This window comes from Sceloporus undulatus, chromosome 2, assembly GCF_019175285.1.
Source record: "Sceloporus undulatus isolate JIND9_A2432 ecotype Alabama chromosome 2, SceUnd_v1.1, whole genome shotgun sequence".
NCBI lineage: Eukaryota > Metazoa > Chordata > Lepidosauria > Squamata > Phrynosomatidae > Sceloporus > Sceloporus undulatus.
Genome location: NC_056523.1, coordinates 58,243,033 through 58,259,011, shown reverse-complemented (window position 1 = coordinate 58,259,011; position 15,979 = coordinate 58,243,033). Strand labels below are relative to the sequence as shown.

The 15,979-nt window shown below is 40.6% G+C and overlaps 2 protein-coding genes across 2 annotated transcripts in view; both read left to right on the top strand.

Annotated features, from left to right (window-relative positions):
* LOC121920334 overlaps window positions 1-772 on the top strand; it is a 25,654-nt gene extending 24,882 nt beyond the window's left edge. Inside the window, exon 5 of the mRNA XM_042447466.1 lies at window positions 573-772. Coding sequence (XP_042303400.1) covers window positions 573-772 — 200 coding nt within the window. The remainder of the gene's footprint in view (window positions 1-572) is intronic.
* A 2,312-nt stretch (window positions 773-3,084) lies between these two features.
* The window catches only part of CCDC66 (coiled-coil domain containing 66), a 29,866-nt gene continuing 16,971 nt past the window's right edge, over window positions 3,085-15,979 (top strand). Inside the window, 7 exon segments of the mRNA XM_042451234.1 lie at window positions 3,085-3,146; window positions 5,857-5,882; window positions 8,057-8,495; window positions 9,199-9,361; window positions 10,964-11,064; window positions 12,352-12,479; window positions 15,082-15,255. Of these exon segments, the coding sequence (XP_042307168.1) occupies window positions 8,057-8,495; window positions 9,199-9,361; window positions 10,964-11,064; window positions 12,352-12,479; window positions 15,082-15,255 (1,005 nt within the window). The 5' untranslated portion in view covers window positions 3,085-3,146; window positions 5,857-5,882.

Below are 15,979 nucleotides of genomic sequence, written 5' to 3'. Positions count from 1 at the left end.
TGGTGGAAGCAAATTTTCCAAGTGCCGTTTCCCTGTGGTGAGAGAACAGCATACATGGAGACTGCTGTTTGGCTTGCCTTGTGTCAAGATACAAGGTAGGGCTCTTGTAACCCTTGAGGTGTTCACCCGCTGAGAACAGGACAAGACTCCCTGGCTGCATTTTATCAGGTAAGGGATAGAAACAAAGAGATGCAAAGAGCCTGGAGCAATGGATGCAAGCCCCAGGAACAGAGACCACTCAACATTAGTAAGGGCTGTCCGACAGTGGAACACTCTCCTTCCTCGGAGGCCTTTAGCAGAGGGGATGGCCATCTGTCATGGGGATGCTTTGACTGAGAGTTCCTGCATGGCAGAGGGGGTTGGACTGGATCAGGACCTTCTAGGGCTCTCTTCCAACTCTGGGATTCTATAGTACATAAATGCCTTACTTGTGTGTTCGGCAAGAAGCCAAGATAGACTTGCTAGTCTTGCACCAATCCAATCCCCCTTCGGCACTGCTATAGAGCCAGGCATGAGCATCCTTGTCTTCCTTCTTCCTAGGATAACTTATAGTGGTACATGCTAACCCATAGGTTCTCTCTCCATTGTGGACGCAGCCAATGGAGAGCCGCATCCCAACGTCCTCTACCCGAGGTTCATGGTTCGGCCTCCGCTCTGCCAAGAAGCCCAAGCAAAGGCACCATCCCCTAAACCTCTCCAGAGGACCGACAAGCGAAGCCTTCTCGCTCTGTGTACGTCGGTTGCTGGCCACCGCACAATGACATGGCCCTGATAGGCCGACTAAGGGGGCGGGGCCTACTCCACCAATCAGCTCCGCTCACACTCAGCCGGTGGCATGCCTTGCCCGCTAAGCATTGTGGGAGTCGGAGTCTAAACGTAGTGACGCCTTCGCCTCCTCCACACAAGTCCTCGAGCCGCGCATGCGCCATGCGTTGTGTTACCTGTAACTGAGCGGATTTTTTAAGGCCGCGCGCGCAGGGAGGGAGGGCCACACGTTGCCCTGGAAACGCTTTGTCCTTCCTTTCAGCTTCAGAGGATTGGTTTAGAGGCCAGGGGTCCCCAAACTGTCCCCTTTAAGGGATTTTTATTTGGACTTCACTCCCAGATCCCCAGGCTATGGGCCAACACGGCGGAGGCTTCTGGGAAATGAAGTCCAAAAAACCCCTTAAAGGGCACAGTTTGGGAGCACTGGTAAATAGGCCATCCCTAATTCTACTGGGACATTTTGTTCTTAATCCATGGTGACCCTGTGACTGAGATGTCTCCAAGCCCCTCTCTCCTCTGGGTCAGGTCCTATAAACCAGGCCCTTGGTCTCCGATCCTGACGAATCTAGCCATCTGGCATGCAGCCTTCCCTCTTTTCTGCTACCCTCCAAGAGGGTAGTCCTGCCTCATGATGTGACCAAAGTATGACAGCCACGATATCATCATCTAGGCTTCCAGGTTTTAAGTGTCTTGGCTCAAGCTATGGAATTCTGGGAGATGGAGTTTGTTGTGGGCCGCTGGCCCACAACAAACCCATCCCAGAATCCATAGCCTGAGCCAAGACACTTAAAACGTGCCAAACCGGGACTATGACACCATGTCCTTTTTTGGCCATCCACGGTACCTCTCCAGCTCCACACTCACATATGATAACTATTTATAACTAGCCTATTAGGTTTTATTATATTTACTCTTTATTATTATGCTGTCTTGCTATTTACAGCGCTGTACATACATCTTTTATTGGACGGTTCCCTGCCCTCAGGCTTACAATCTAAAAGCCGTTCCCTTTTAAGTCTTTTCATTATTTGTGTCGCTAATATATTGAATCCTTCAAGACAATGCCTACATGCATACACCACAATATAATCTATGGAGAAACAGGCTATGTGGTTTATTTCAATCACGGCGCACATGATGGTCTCTGCTATATAAATCTCAACAATCTAAAGCATAAACCATGCACAAATGCATGCATTCCTTACAGTAAGAAGCAGAAACTATTATTCCGTGAGAAACAGGAATGCTGGGAGCCACTCCTCTTGCTTAGGAAAAAACAGGAAAATCTGTTCTAAGACAAAAGTGGTAGACACTTTGCAGTTCTCAGCAAGAGGCTTCATTAAGGAATATCAATTTAATATCAATAAATCGTTTAAGATTCCATTTTTTAATCCCACGAACCATCAAATGTATTCTCAGCACCTCTCCAGCACCACATCTCAGATGGTTTAATTTTCTTCTTATCTGCTTTCTCACTGTCCAGCTCCCACATCTGTACATGGTGATGATGGGGAAACATTGACTTGTAAATCTAACTTTAGTTTCCTGTTGTGTATCTTTCTCTTCAGGATCTTGTTGGGTTCTTTCATGGCTGCCCTTTCCATTCCTAGTCTATTTTTTTGGATGCAGCCTCTGTTCGATCAGTATGCATCCAGGTCTGGCAACTCTTACTATTCTGTTTCCTCGTTTTCTACATTGAATTTGTACAGCCTACATGCATTTTTTCTTTTCATATTCATTATAAGCGTGCGTGTCCCTTCTCTTCCGTCTTTCCACCACCACTGTGAATTTGTACAAGTACTTGCATTTTCTCCTCAGGACACTTGACTTATTTGTCTGCCAGATTGAGCATCTGACCACAGAAATGTTTTTTTGCATAAAATAGCCTGGTTCGTTATATTATTTTGGTTTTCCATCTTGTAAATATTTTGGTTGCAATTACTTGGATATGGCTAACATATGCTCTAAGAAACAAGAGTATGTTGGAGATTTAAATACATTCAATGTTTGCATTCCAAGTATCCACAACTATTTGCAATGGTAGTGGTTGATCCACAAAGACAGACACATTCTCCTTCTATGTGGTACCTTTAGTATTGTGTGGTCATCATAAAAACACATGCAAGTGGACAGGAGAGAGAGAAATCAAATACAGTATATCAATGCGTATACTATAATATATTTTCATACTTCTACTGCTTTGTAAACTTTTAAATTACAGATGGGTTTCATTGGTTTGTTTAAAAATCATGTCCTATATTTTCCTCAAAGATTATGTCAGTTAGAAATAAATTTCATTTTCTGTTTATATTGCAGAGATGGCCTAAAGCTTGAAACTGAAATACTGGATGGAAAACCTAGGCTGATAATAGCTCCTTGTGGTATGATTACTCCAACATATGAAGATTGCTATTGTGTGTGTGTGTGTGTGTTGTGAGAGAGAAAGAAGTCACTGGTGACCCCATGGATTTCATAGGGTTTTCTTAGGCAAGGAATACTCAAGAAGTATTTTTGCCAATTCATTCCTTTGAAATACAGCCTGGTATTCATTGGTGGTTTCTCAACAAAGTACTAACCAAGATTAATTCTTCTTAGCTTCTAAGATCAGAAAGGATCCAGTGCCTTTAGGGTATGAAAATGTCTGTGCCACATAAATAAAGATGGTAATACCAAAGGTAGATACACTTAGATTAGTGTGGTATCAAGAGTACACATTTAAATACATTAATGAGATGATGATGATGCTTTTATTTATTTATATCTCACTCTTTCCCCAAAACTGGGATTCAGTCTGGCTTACAGTGTTAAAGTACAATTAAAATCATATAAAAGTGCTACATTAAAATAGAATTAAATTATTACATTATTAAAACAGATTGCATGTTACAAGAATAAAATACAGTTTAAAAAGATAAAAGCATTTAAGACACATTAAAACTACAGCACCCCAGACGGTTCTTTAAAAACTTTCTGTTTTAAATACCTGTCTGAACAGGAAAGTCTTAGCTTGCCGACAGAAGGACAACGAGGAGGAGGCCGTTCTGGCCTCCCTGGGAAGGGAGTTTCAGTCTCTAGGGGCAGCCACAGAAAAGGCCCTCTCTCATGTCCCCACCCCTGTGCTTGTGATAGTGGTGGGATTGAGAGAAGAGCCTATCCCGATTATATCAAAGCCCAGGCCAGCTCATACAGGAAGATACGGTCTGCCAAGTAGCCTGGGTGTGAGCCATATAGGACTTTATAGGTAATCACCAGCACTTTGAATTGTGCCTAGAAACAAACTGGCAGCCAAGGAAGCTACTTCAACATAAATGAATTACTGTAGTTTGATTACACTGGCCACAGTCTAGTGAATAGATCCTCTTCGTCTTTGTCTTATTACATACACGCTTCTTCCTGCGGTTGCTTTGTTTGTCAAAGGTCCCAGGTTCAATAACACCTCAGGTTATTTACCGTTTTGATGATCCTGGAATATTGTGCCAAAAGTGAACATTGTAACCTAGAAATTATACAGTGGGCCCTCAGTATCCACGGGGCATCTGTTCCAGACCCCCACACCCAGTATACCAAAATCCGTGGATGCTCAAGTCCCTTTGTCCACACCACCGTTAAGGACAATAGGACAATAATCCCTTGCCCCCCTTCCCTCCCCTCCCCTCTCCTGCCTTCCCCTCTCCCCCACATTCCTTCTTTATCTGCTTCTTTCCTTCCGCCCCAGCTTGGCTTTGGGGGCAACGTTTGGCTCCCAATCAGTTGGGGCCGGGGTGGGGGCTTGAGTCTTGTAGCCCCCATCTCCAGGCCCAGCACCTGCAATGGAGCCTCTGAGCCCTGGCCCAGGCTCCCTCCGGCCAACAGGCCTCTAAGGGAGCCGGGGCCAGGGCTTGGGTCTCAGGCCGAGAGGCTCCATCCTGGGTGCTAGGCCTGTAAATGGGCTCTGAGACTCAAGCCCCAGCTCTGCCAGGGCGGAAGGAAAGAAGCAGGTAAGGAAGGAGGGCTGGGGCAGAGGTGAAGGAAGGAGGGGGGCAAGGGACTTTTTTGGGGAGCAAGGGACTTTTTGTCCCCAGTGATGGTGCGGCTGCATCCATGCCGCCATTGGGTTCAGTACAGGCTTGCCATCCATGGATGGCAAGGCCGTGGATAAAGAGGGCCCACTGTACTATCCAACTTTTAAAAAAAACTTGTATATGGTTGAGATTAAAGTACAACTAGTTTTATCTCAACACATCATTGACGCCCTGCCATATGTTCTTAAGAGGCTGGTAATGTAAGAGGGTCTATTTCTTGATTGTAGTACAATGGACCCTTGGTATCCAGTGGGGTTTGGTTCCAGGACCCCCCATTGATATGAAAATGTGTGAATGCTCAAGTTTCATTAAATACAATGATGCAGTGAAATAGTGCCCCTTACATAAAACAGCAATATCAGAGTTTGCTTTCTGGAATATTTCTGGATGGTTGAATCCGTGGATAAAGAATCTGTCAATATAGAGGGCTGACTGTACTTCTGCAGAATGAGCTCCTAATCAGTTGCACAGGTTGTTTTCCAAAATGCTTGGGGCTACAAGTATTTAGAATATTGGATTTTTTTTTTTATTTTAGCATATATGCATATAGAGTGGGATCTCAGTATCTGCATGGGATCTGTTCTGGACCCTGCCCCTTTCCCCCCCCCCCCCCCCCCGGGATACCAGAATCCGTGGATACAGAGGTCCTACTGTATATAATGAAATACCTTGGAGATGGGATCCATGTCTAAGCGTTAAATTAATTTATGATTCATATGCACCTCATACTGATAGCCCAGCGGCAATTTTATATATTTTAAAATAATTTTGTGCATGAAATAAGATTTGTCAACACAACCATCAGAAAGCAAAGGTGTGACTGTCTCAGCCACCCATGTGGACAATTTTTAATACACAGTCTGTGTAAATGAATGGATAAAGTACCGATGTGTTAAAAATGTATGATTGAACATATGAGGTCCAATCTTATTGACATTATTGACATTAATTTTTTTCCATCTGATATCATTTCCTCTTAAAATTATCCTAGCTCTTGTTCTAATTTTTCTTGTGCTTTTTTCTTTCACAGTGAGTAAGTCCAAACCAAATATAAAGGTAAGATTTTAAAAGTACTCTGCCTTTTCCCCATAAACAGCTGTTAAAATCCTTTTTGCGATGGGAGAATTGTAATATCATTTGCCTTTAACATTTCTGTTGTAGAGAGATGGTTTCTAGATCTGATATGATTTATACATCTCAATAAAAAGTTCTGCTATAATTTGGGAAAATATGATCAAGAATAGGGCTGTTGTTGTTTGTTTTTTCATATCATATCTTTCCCCCCTGAATTGAGACTCAGATTACCAAAATTAAAACAGATAAAATATATATAAGTAAAAACATTACAAAGAGTATATATTATGGTGGAGTTGTGAATCTAATCTCTACCTTTAAAAGTTTAAATGATTTAGGACTAGAATGGCTTAAGGAACTGCCTTCTGCCACCCAGATCTGTCCAGCTACAATGATCTTTCTCAGCAGTTCTCAGGCAGCTGTCTCTGCCACTAGAAGCATGGCAGATGACAACCTATAATAGGTCCTGGCACTGTCCCTCATGTCTTTTGTTGGGTGAAAATTTTATTATTTGCCCATCTTTTTAGATCTTAATTTTTTTATCCATTCTGATTGTCATTATTTCCTTCCTGTCAAAGTTTTTCTGACCCATTCTTTGGTAGTGTTCTTTTACAATTTTTCTATGAACTGCATTTTATGCTAAATGTGAAAAGTATGTTATTCTACTGATAATAATTGGTAGTTTATGCTCTGCTAGAGGTATATTAGTTGTAGAGGTGGAATGAAATTTATCTATATACAGATTAAATAATCTGTATTGTTAGTGACAAGTACATGAATAAACTGGTTTCTAAGGGTTTGCCCATTAGAATTTTGACTTGTTTCTGTAAACATGAGACTTCTTGCCATATCACAGTTTGTTTCTGAATGTTCCTTTAGTTTCAAAACCAGTTTGCCATGTATCTCAGGGTTACTGTTTGAAAAAGATAAGTCTAAGGCAACCTTGGTCATGTAGCACAATATTGTGAATGAAGCCCAAATATAGAACTGTGAGATAATTTACATTTCCGAAGGCTTCAGGCTTTTAAAGGAAACAAAAATATTTAAATATGAAAATATCAAAGCCCAGCCTGTTAGGGTCCAGCTTCAAAACAGCAGAGTAGCAGAAATGTGCTCTTATCTAACTATGCTTTCCTAAGAACTGAGACTGGTTCTAAAAAGAACAAACACGTAGCTTGTACTTTAAAACAAATGTTTACTAATGGGTTTAATCTATATCTACATGGAAGCTATATCCTAATCTAGCTAGTGAATAGTTAAAATAAAAGACATATATTATCTCACCATCTTTCCAAAGAAAGTTGGGAAATCAAGAAGACAGAGGACTAACAATTCAGTTGAAAATCTTTTGAGATAATGTTAGTTAGTCCCAAAGGGGGAGTAACCTAAGTCACATAGTATAGTTAGTTTGAATGAGAGCGAGAGAGAGAAAGTTTGCATGCAGGAATTCCCTATCTTTCTAAGGAGGGGGAAAGAGAATGCAAAAATCCTCCAAGAACCCAAAGGAGGGGGATAGAATGAAGATATTCAGAAGCAAAACAGGTCCTCCTTGAAATGACCCAGTGCAAAGATTTGGTGAAGGTTCATACCACTTAAGAGCTACCAAGTGTATAAAATCAGCTCTCAAATGTTTTGGAGGGTATTGTTCCTCCAGAACAGTCTCCAGGTCCTTGGATCTTTGGCAGCTGATCTCATATATGTACTCTCAGGTCAGTCCTTGGTGCTGACAGTGCTAGGAATTAGGATGGTGGGATGTTTATCAGAGGTGGGAAAGATAAAATCAGCACCTCAGAGACTAGTAGAGGGAAAACCCACCCTATATCAAATACCCTGTTAGTGGAGAGTTGAATTTGTACCCCAACCCATTTTCAAGGATTCAAAGGCTTAGTTTTTACTCTGTGTAAGACAAGATAATTGTTTTGTAATGCACATTTTCCTGCTCTGTGCAAACCAATGAAGTGTGTTGACTTCTGTGGTTCATACAACATGGGGAAAATCCTGTAGCCTTGGAGATGGTGGATGTTGAGATTAATGTACCAGCACTGGGAGGGGGGGGAGTACAGGAGATCTCCAGGAAGCCCACCAAGCATGGCTTAGGAATGCTGTTTCAAGTTTTGGGGGCTATTATAATGTGTAAATTTTTACTGTTTTAGCAGATGTGTAATAAAAACAACATCATAAAACATACATCAAGAACCAAACTAAATGGACATGTTCTGAAATCCGTTCAAACTTCCTGCGAAAAGAATGAATGTTTTATAAAACACAAAACTGGATCAAGACTTTCAGTAACAAAAGGTATTAAAACACCAGAGACGTTGATATGTACTAAGAATTCATCGAAAGAACCTTCCAATAAAGACAATGCTCTTATCATCCCAAAAGATAGCATGACTACAAAGCCTGATCATACAAGAATTTCAGTTAAGAAACCTTTGGCATCCAACAGAAAGTTTAAAAAACATCCTGTTTCTGATGAGGATCTAAGAGACAATTTGGTGTGTTTAACACAACAGCAGCTTGAACAGATTTTGATGGCTGTTAAAGAAGGAACCAAAGGAATCTCCAAGTTTCAGGATGAAAAGAAAGAAACAAGTAAGATGTTCATCTTCTACTAGTAGCCAATTGTTTTCTAGAAACTTTAAATAAATTGATGGGAATAGTAATAGCTTTACATTTAAATAGCATGATGAAATAGGCCCATGTATTAAAACTAAGAAGATTCCTTTATTTTTAACAGTTTTCACTTTCTTTCACTCCTGTTAGTCATGTTTAGTGAAATATTTGTGCTCAGAAGACTATAGTTATGCTTCTTTTATATCCAAGTTCTAATCCAATATGGTTCTTGGTCTGATTGTATCCTCCTTTGCATTTTATTGTGTTGTATTTGATCCATATTTTTGGACACACCTTTTTTTTGAGCAAGTACAGAGGCATCTTGCCTAGGAGGAGGAAGTGGAAGAAGTTTAAAACCTTCTGGCATCCTTGTTGTCATCATAGAAGTAACTTTGGAGCTTAACCTGTTAACAAAAACCCAATGACACTGGAATTGATCTTTAAAAAAAAATAAAGCTACATTTGTCTGTTTCAATGTAAAAAGAGAAGAAAAGGGTAGTTTTGTATCACCTTTAAAACTAACCAGTTTATTTTAGCATAAATTTCATGGATTACAGCCCTCTTCTTTAGATGCATGATGTAACATTTGATAAAATTTAGCCGGGTACACTGCTGCTTTGAAAAGCTTTATTTTGAACAGTCTGCTGCAGCATTGATTTTAAGAGAAATTCTTACTTTCTAGTATCGGAGAGCATAGAGAGCAACATTCCTGCTGATCAGGCTGCAGAAGAAAACTTAATGGGATTACTCCAGAAGGCTGAAGTTCCACCAGTTCTGAGTGAAAATAGTTTCATTTCAAGCAAAAAACAAGGCATCTCCAAGCATGCTGAACAAAAAATAATCATGTACGTAAATCTTTTAGCTTCAGGATGGATTGGGAAAAGCCCTTTAGGTACTATATATATATATAGTATATAGGGTAGAATCCTATTAAGTTCTTCCATTGGTGGAATTGCTTTCGTCAACAGACCAGAGAAGGCAGTAATTCTCTCCTCCTCTACAGCTCCTTGCCTGCCCTAAAAATCTGATTTAAAGGATTAGAAGACCTTCTGAAGCAGAATGAGGGAGGAGCATGGAGATCAGTGAGTGGGAAAAGAGAAAAGAGTCATAAACATGAACAGTTCTCTTCTCACATAATATTAGATTCCATACATAGTGTTTGTCCTTAGGGATTCAAAATGGTATTTCCATGATGTAACAACACTGGACTGTGTTTGGATGCCATGCTGAACTGAGGGGAGTACAGAGGAAAGCAGATTGGACCCCAAAAAGTTTTTGTCCTTTCCACAATGTGAGGGAAGGGGAAGGCTAAAAAAAGGAATCCTCAAATTTTTGCCCTTAAATGGTCAATAATACCCCAAACCTCTGAGTGGGGGTGGGAGCAGCTGTTGGCCATTTCAGATTTTGGGGGATTGGGCTCCTCGCAAACCAGCAAATCCAATCACTTCATGTTTGGGGATAAAAAACGCTTATGAGCCATTTAAAAGATGCAGGGACTAAAAATAGCCCCAAAAGTTGTGAAAGATGAGAAGCTTGATGGTAATATTGGCCATTTAGAGTCAAAAATAATCTCCTCCCCCTGTCCACAAAATTGGGACATTTTGGGATTGATAATGGTGAGGGACTGACCTCCTGTGGGTGGTTAACATAAGTCCATAACAACTGGGAATTACCAGTCTCTGGTTGAACATTATGTGTACAAATCTAGTCTACTCCCAGGCCTGCATGCTCCCCCTTCCTCTCTTCTGTCCTTACTTTTTGCTAACCAAAACTTTCTGTGTCATTCAAATAAGAAACTGGTTAACATTAACTGTTTTTCACAAGCTGAGCTCAGAAGCTATGGTTTAAGATTGGCTTGTTAAAACTCAGTCATAATTAATGTTAACCATAGTTTTTAACTGTGGGCAAACCATGAGATATTAAATGAAAAAGTTTCAAAACCCCTGCTAGCCAAAGAGAAAGAAGAGAAATTGTATGCAAGCTCAGAAGAAGATTAAAGCATTGCTGCTCATGCACACTTGGATTAAACTACAGTTTAACACATGCAAATGTATCCTGCACATTCTCAAATAAAATGCAAGGGATACATGCTTTGCTGCTGTAAAAATATTATGCAAATGCATGCTTGCACTACTTTAATCTGACTATTTTTTTCATTCAAAGGTTTAATCTTTCTTCAGGTGGGGTTAACTAGAGAAGGCTGTAGCAGAAATAGCACAGTAGCTCTTCAGTGTACAAAGGTGGAAAAACAGTCTGGGTCTCTGATTCATTTACCACCAAGGCAAAGAGAACTGTCAGGAACCCAATGAGTCTAATGTGAGGGACTATTTCCAACCCAGATTATATCATTCTAAATATGATCAGATTACTAATTAGTAGTTCTTTTAACTTCAACAGTTGAATTTGTAAAAGAAAAAGAAAAAAACTTTGGATTTTTCCCCATGCAGGAATTCATGGAAACCAGCTGATATGTTTAGTACACTGGGAGAAAGAGAGAGAGATAAAACTTTACTAGATGCCAAGAGGTCCCAGTGGAAGAAAGAACTAGGTACAGTGTAAATTTCTGCATTTATCTATTAGTTTTTGAAGGGTGAATAGGCACTGTATTTACATAAATATTTTGTCATTCTGGTTAAATATATGTCTAAATCAGTGAATTATGATTAATCCACAAGCCAATCTTTTTAGGTTGATCTAGGGTTTTTATGGGTCCTACTAGTACACATGTCAGTTATTGCTATATGCACTTGATACTGCTGAGTATCTCACTGATTATTCTGACATTACTGCACACGTTAATCAAATGAGGTTATCTACAATATATACAGTATTTATAAACTTTCATACTACATGTAGGGGCTCTACAGACCACTCTGATAGTGCAGCGTCCCACCTCCCCTTGCAGCACTAGATTGTGGCTGCAGCAGCTGCACACTGTGGCTCCGATCTAGTGCTTTGCCATCTCTGAAAGAAACTGCAAAATGCTGTTGCTTTTAGAGCTGGCAAAAAGGCACCTTTGCCATCTCAGTGCACTTTTCACCACTCTTTTCAGCATGCAGCATATAAACGCTGCACCAAAGGAGTGTCGTGATGTTGGGTGGGCGGCATGATGTCATCCAAACGCCACGCCCCCATGCCACCCCCACGCTGGTGCTTCAAACCAGTCTGTACAGCCCTGTAGAGACTAAACCATAGTGTTTGTTTTTAGACTTTAGCTCAGCAGAGTGATTGTAGGTCATATCTGTCAGCTTAATTGTTCACCTATTCTACTGTAGGTCTGTTTTTAAGTTAACTATATTTTATGTAATTTTATATTATATTTTATTGTATATATTTTATTTTAATTGTTTGAAATTTATAATAATGTTATAGGTTTTACCTGTGAGCTGCCTTGGGTACCTCTGGAAGGATATAAATGAAATTAATAAATAAATATTATTACTGAATTTGCATTGCATAATAAACCATGTTTTTTAATGGTGGAAATGAACCTAGGCAAGCTCATGCGTTTCCCCACCTCCATTCCTAATATGCATATGGGCGTGAAATCAGAAGTTTATTCTTACCTGTGTTTGGAAAGAAAAAACAGCATCAAACCGTCACAATGAAGCATAAGTAAGATTCATCACAGTTTTTATCCTGGATGGAACACAATAATTTGCAGCTAGTTAAACATAGAATAGAGCTCCTTATCTGTTTACATCAATGTTCTAGTAGAGGGGAATGTACAACTTACCTAGATTCAATCCCATCACAATAAATCATATAACATAATTCAATGTAATGTCTGAATGAAGCCATTGAGCAATTCTGTTTATTGTTTCTGTCTTTAAAGATGAACAGGTAGCTTTTAAAAAAAAGCTCAAAGAAACTTTGGAAACAGAATCAAAATACTGCCCATTTTGGCAGAAAACTGATGTCATGAGAAGCTACTCAGAAAAAATGCAAATGGACCAAGCTAAGGTAAAAAAAGAAAGAATTATTTTGTGTAATGCATCAATTGCTTCTAAAAATGTATTTTTAAGTTTACCCTATGCTATTACCTAAAATAGATGGCTGCTTTTAACTTTTCTGTTTTGTTGTGGCGGCTTACTCACATGTGTCCCTACCAATTAACTGGTGTCATTATTGTGCAGTTAATTTGGAAGTTCTACATCGAATTTCAGTTTCAGTGTATTGGAAGGTGGTGTGGCTAGAGCAGATCAGGTATTCTGCAGGTGGGTTCTTGTTTAACTTCTTGGCTGTTGTTTTTTGAGGTCCCTCAGGTTCTCTTGATTCCCTTATGCAGTTTAATATGCACATGAAACCAGAGTTTTAGGAGCAGGTCAAATGATACCAGCACTATTTCTCCTTTCCACCTAACTCTTAAGAAACCTGTTTCTGTGAAAAAACAGTATTTGGCATCCGTGATAGAAGGGGTGATGGTAAACAAATGAAGTGTAATCCACAGAAGACAGAGGTGCTCCTGATCAGTTGAAAGGCACATCGGGAAATAGGGATTAATCCTGTGTTGGATGGGATTACACTCTCCATGAAAACACAAGTTCTCAGTTGGGGGGGAGGACTCCTGGATTCAGCTATGAGCTTGGAGACCCAGATTTTAGCAATGACCAGGAGTGTATTTGCACAGTTATACTAGAGCTGTGTTGGCAAACCCATCACACACGTGCCAGCACTGCCACACAAAGCTTATCTGAGCAGGCATGTGGCCATGGAGGCTCGGGTCAGGGAACTAGAGGGATGGGGAGCTGCGCACAGCCAGCCCAGACCCTTGCTGTATCCCGGAGGGGTGTTGTAGGTTGCATTGAGAAGCCCTGCCCCTTCCTCCCAGAAGCACCGCACTTTGGCCCTTTCTGACTTAGGGGGATGCTATCCTGGGGTTTCCTTGGAAGGTTTGTTCACAGGAGCTTTTGCCATTGCCTTTTTCCCTGACGCTGAGAGTATGTGACTACCCAGAGGTATGTTTGTTGTGTGCCTTCAAGCCCTTTCTGACTTAGGGAGACGCTATCCTTAGGTTTCTCCTTGGAAAGTTTGTTCAGAGGAGCTTTTGCCATTGCCTTTTCCCCTGAGGCTGAAAGACTGTATCCTGCCCAAGGTTCTTCCACAGTGGGTTTTATAGCCCAGCAGGACTACATTTCTGCAGTAGATATAAATTCAGAGAACCAGCCATGTAGGTCTGGAATATCCGTATGCACAGGGTGTCCTGTGGAGGACATTCAAGGAAAATGTAGAGCACGATCAAATAAACGCTAAAAAAACCCACTCTTATAAATTCATGCTTCTTAGCCATGCTAAAAATGGAGGATATTCAAGGAAAAAGAAGGACCTGACCAAATAATAACTAAAAACACTTCTATAAATATAAATCCATGCTTCTTAGCCACGGTCAAAATGGAGGGCATGCAAGAAAATCTCAAGACATGACAAAATAAAAGCTAAGAACATCCATATAAAAATGTATATTCATGCTTAGCTAATGCTCATAATGGGGGACATTCAAGAAAAATAGAGGACATGACAACATAATAGCTGAAAACATCCATATATAATTGTAAATTCATGCTTCTTAGCCATGTTCAAAATGGGGAACATTCAGGAAAAATGGAGAACATGACAATATAAATGCTAAAAACAATCAGAAATATAAAATCAGTTCATCAGGTTTATTTACATCTATATTACATATTGTTGTGCCTTCAAGTTTTCAAAATTTGTTCAGAGGGGATTTTTGCCATTGCTATCATTTGAGATTGAGAGACTGTGACTTGCCCAAGGTCACCCAGTGGATTTCCTTGACTGAGCTGGAGTCTGAAAGCCAGCGTATTGTGCCAGTCTGTACCGGCCCTTAGTCACTGTGAAGCATGCCTTACTTACATACTGCTTAAATTACTGTAACACATTCTGCATGGGTCTTCCCTTGAAAAGTGCTCAGGAACTTCACCTGGCCCAAATACCTGCAAGCCAGATTGTTGCTGTGCCAGCTACAGGAAGAATATAACTCCCTTGTTGACAATAGCTCTACTAGCTGCCAGTCCATTTCTGGGCACAATGTAGAGAACTAGTTATGACATATGGCTTATGTCCAGGCTATCCAGAAGTATCTTGCCATAGGAACCTGCCTGGGCTCTAATATCCTTTGGGGAGGCCCTTCTGTTTGGCCATCCCCTTCCTGAACAGGTTTGATGGGAACGGGAGAGGGCATTTTTGATGGCTGCTCTTAGACTTTGGAACTTCCTGCCCAGAAAGGCTGGGATGACTCTCCATGCCATTCTTCCATTGGCAATTGAAAATGTTCTGTTTTGACACATTTTTAGGATTTTACTGCAAGAACTTTTAAAGATGTTGCTGGTTTGTTAATTTTAATCATTTATCTTTTAATGGATTAGTTTTAAATTATTTTAATGTAATGGGTAGCTTACTTGCTTTTTAACAATAACTTCGAATATGTTTTTTTCCTTCTGAGTGTTTTTAACTGTATTTGTTTTCATTTTTGAAATCCACTTGAGTGTCAGTAGTGGGGGAAAAGCAAGATATAAATGAACTAACAATAATGCTTCATTTCTAGATGGCATTTTCAGATGACCTGAGTACTACAACAGAAGATAACCACACTTGTAGATGTGTAACTACTGAGGCTACCGAAACATCACCCAGTTTTTTGAGTAGCCAAACGGAACAGTTTTCTAGTTTCAGTTCTCCTGATTTACCTGCTGCTATTCGGACAGCATTTGTATTAGGGGTAAGAACTGATTGGCATGAAGTGTTTTCTGTTTTCAGCCTTAAATTTCTGACAGTGCATTTTTCTGGTTGTGGGCTGTCTCTTTGAAGCCATTTCAGACTGTTTGGTTGGGCAGATATCATTCAGAGATTCCTTTAAGTACAGTGCACCCACGCCATATGCAGACACACTATAGGAGCTTCCAGCTTACACAGAAGCCACGCGCCAGTTAAAGCAATGGCATGCGCACTCATGGCACCCGAGCCGCGAGCACGCACCCCATTGCTTTTAATGGGGCGCGAGCATACACTGATTTCCCCATATGAGGGGGTGATCCAAAACGGATCCCCCATGTAAGGGGAGGGTCCACTGTAAGTAAAGTTCTACACTAGAGCAATGATAAGATTAGTTCATGTGCACCTTGACAGTACTAGTGCCTTCAAAGGCTAAATTTGTAGATGACATAAACAAGTATAACTCACAATTATACCCGTGAATATGTTTTTGAATGTTAGTGATATACCCTTTTCCTCCTTGTGAACTTCCCTTTGCTCCGGGTGTCCTGTACAAGCCAATGTGTTTGTGGGGGTAGCTTCATCTGATAGGCAGCTGAAGTGCCGTTGATCCTCATGCACCTGAGAAAGAGAGTCTTAAATTGTTGGTGGAGGCTGCATATTCTTGTCTGAGTGCACAAGAGCAGCTGGACATCATACCTCCAGTCAGTGGCCGAGAAGATGACTCTGTA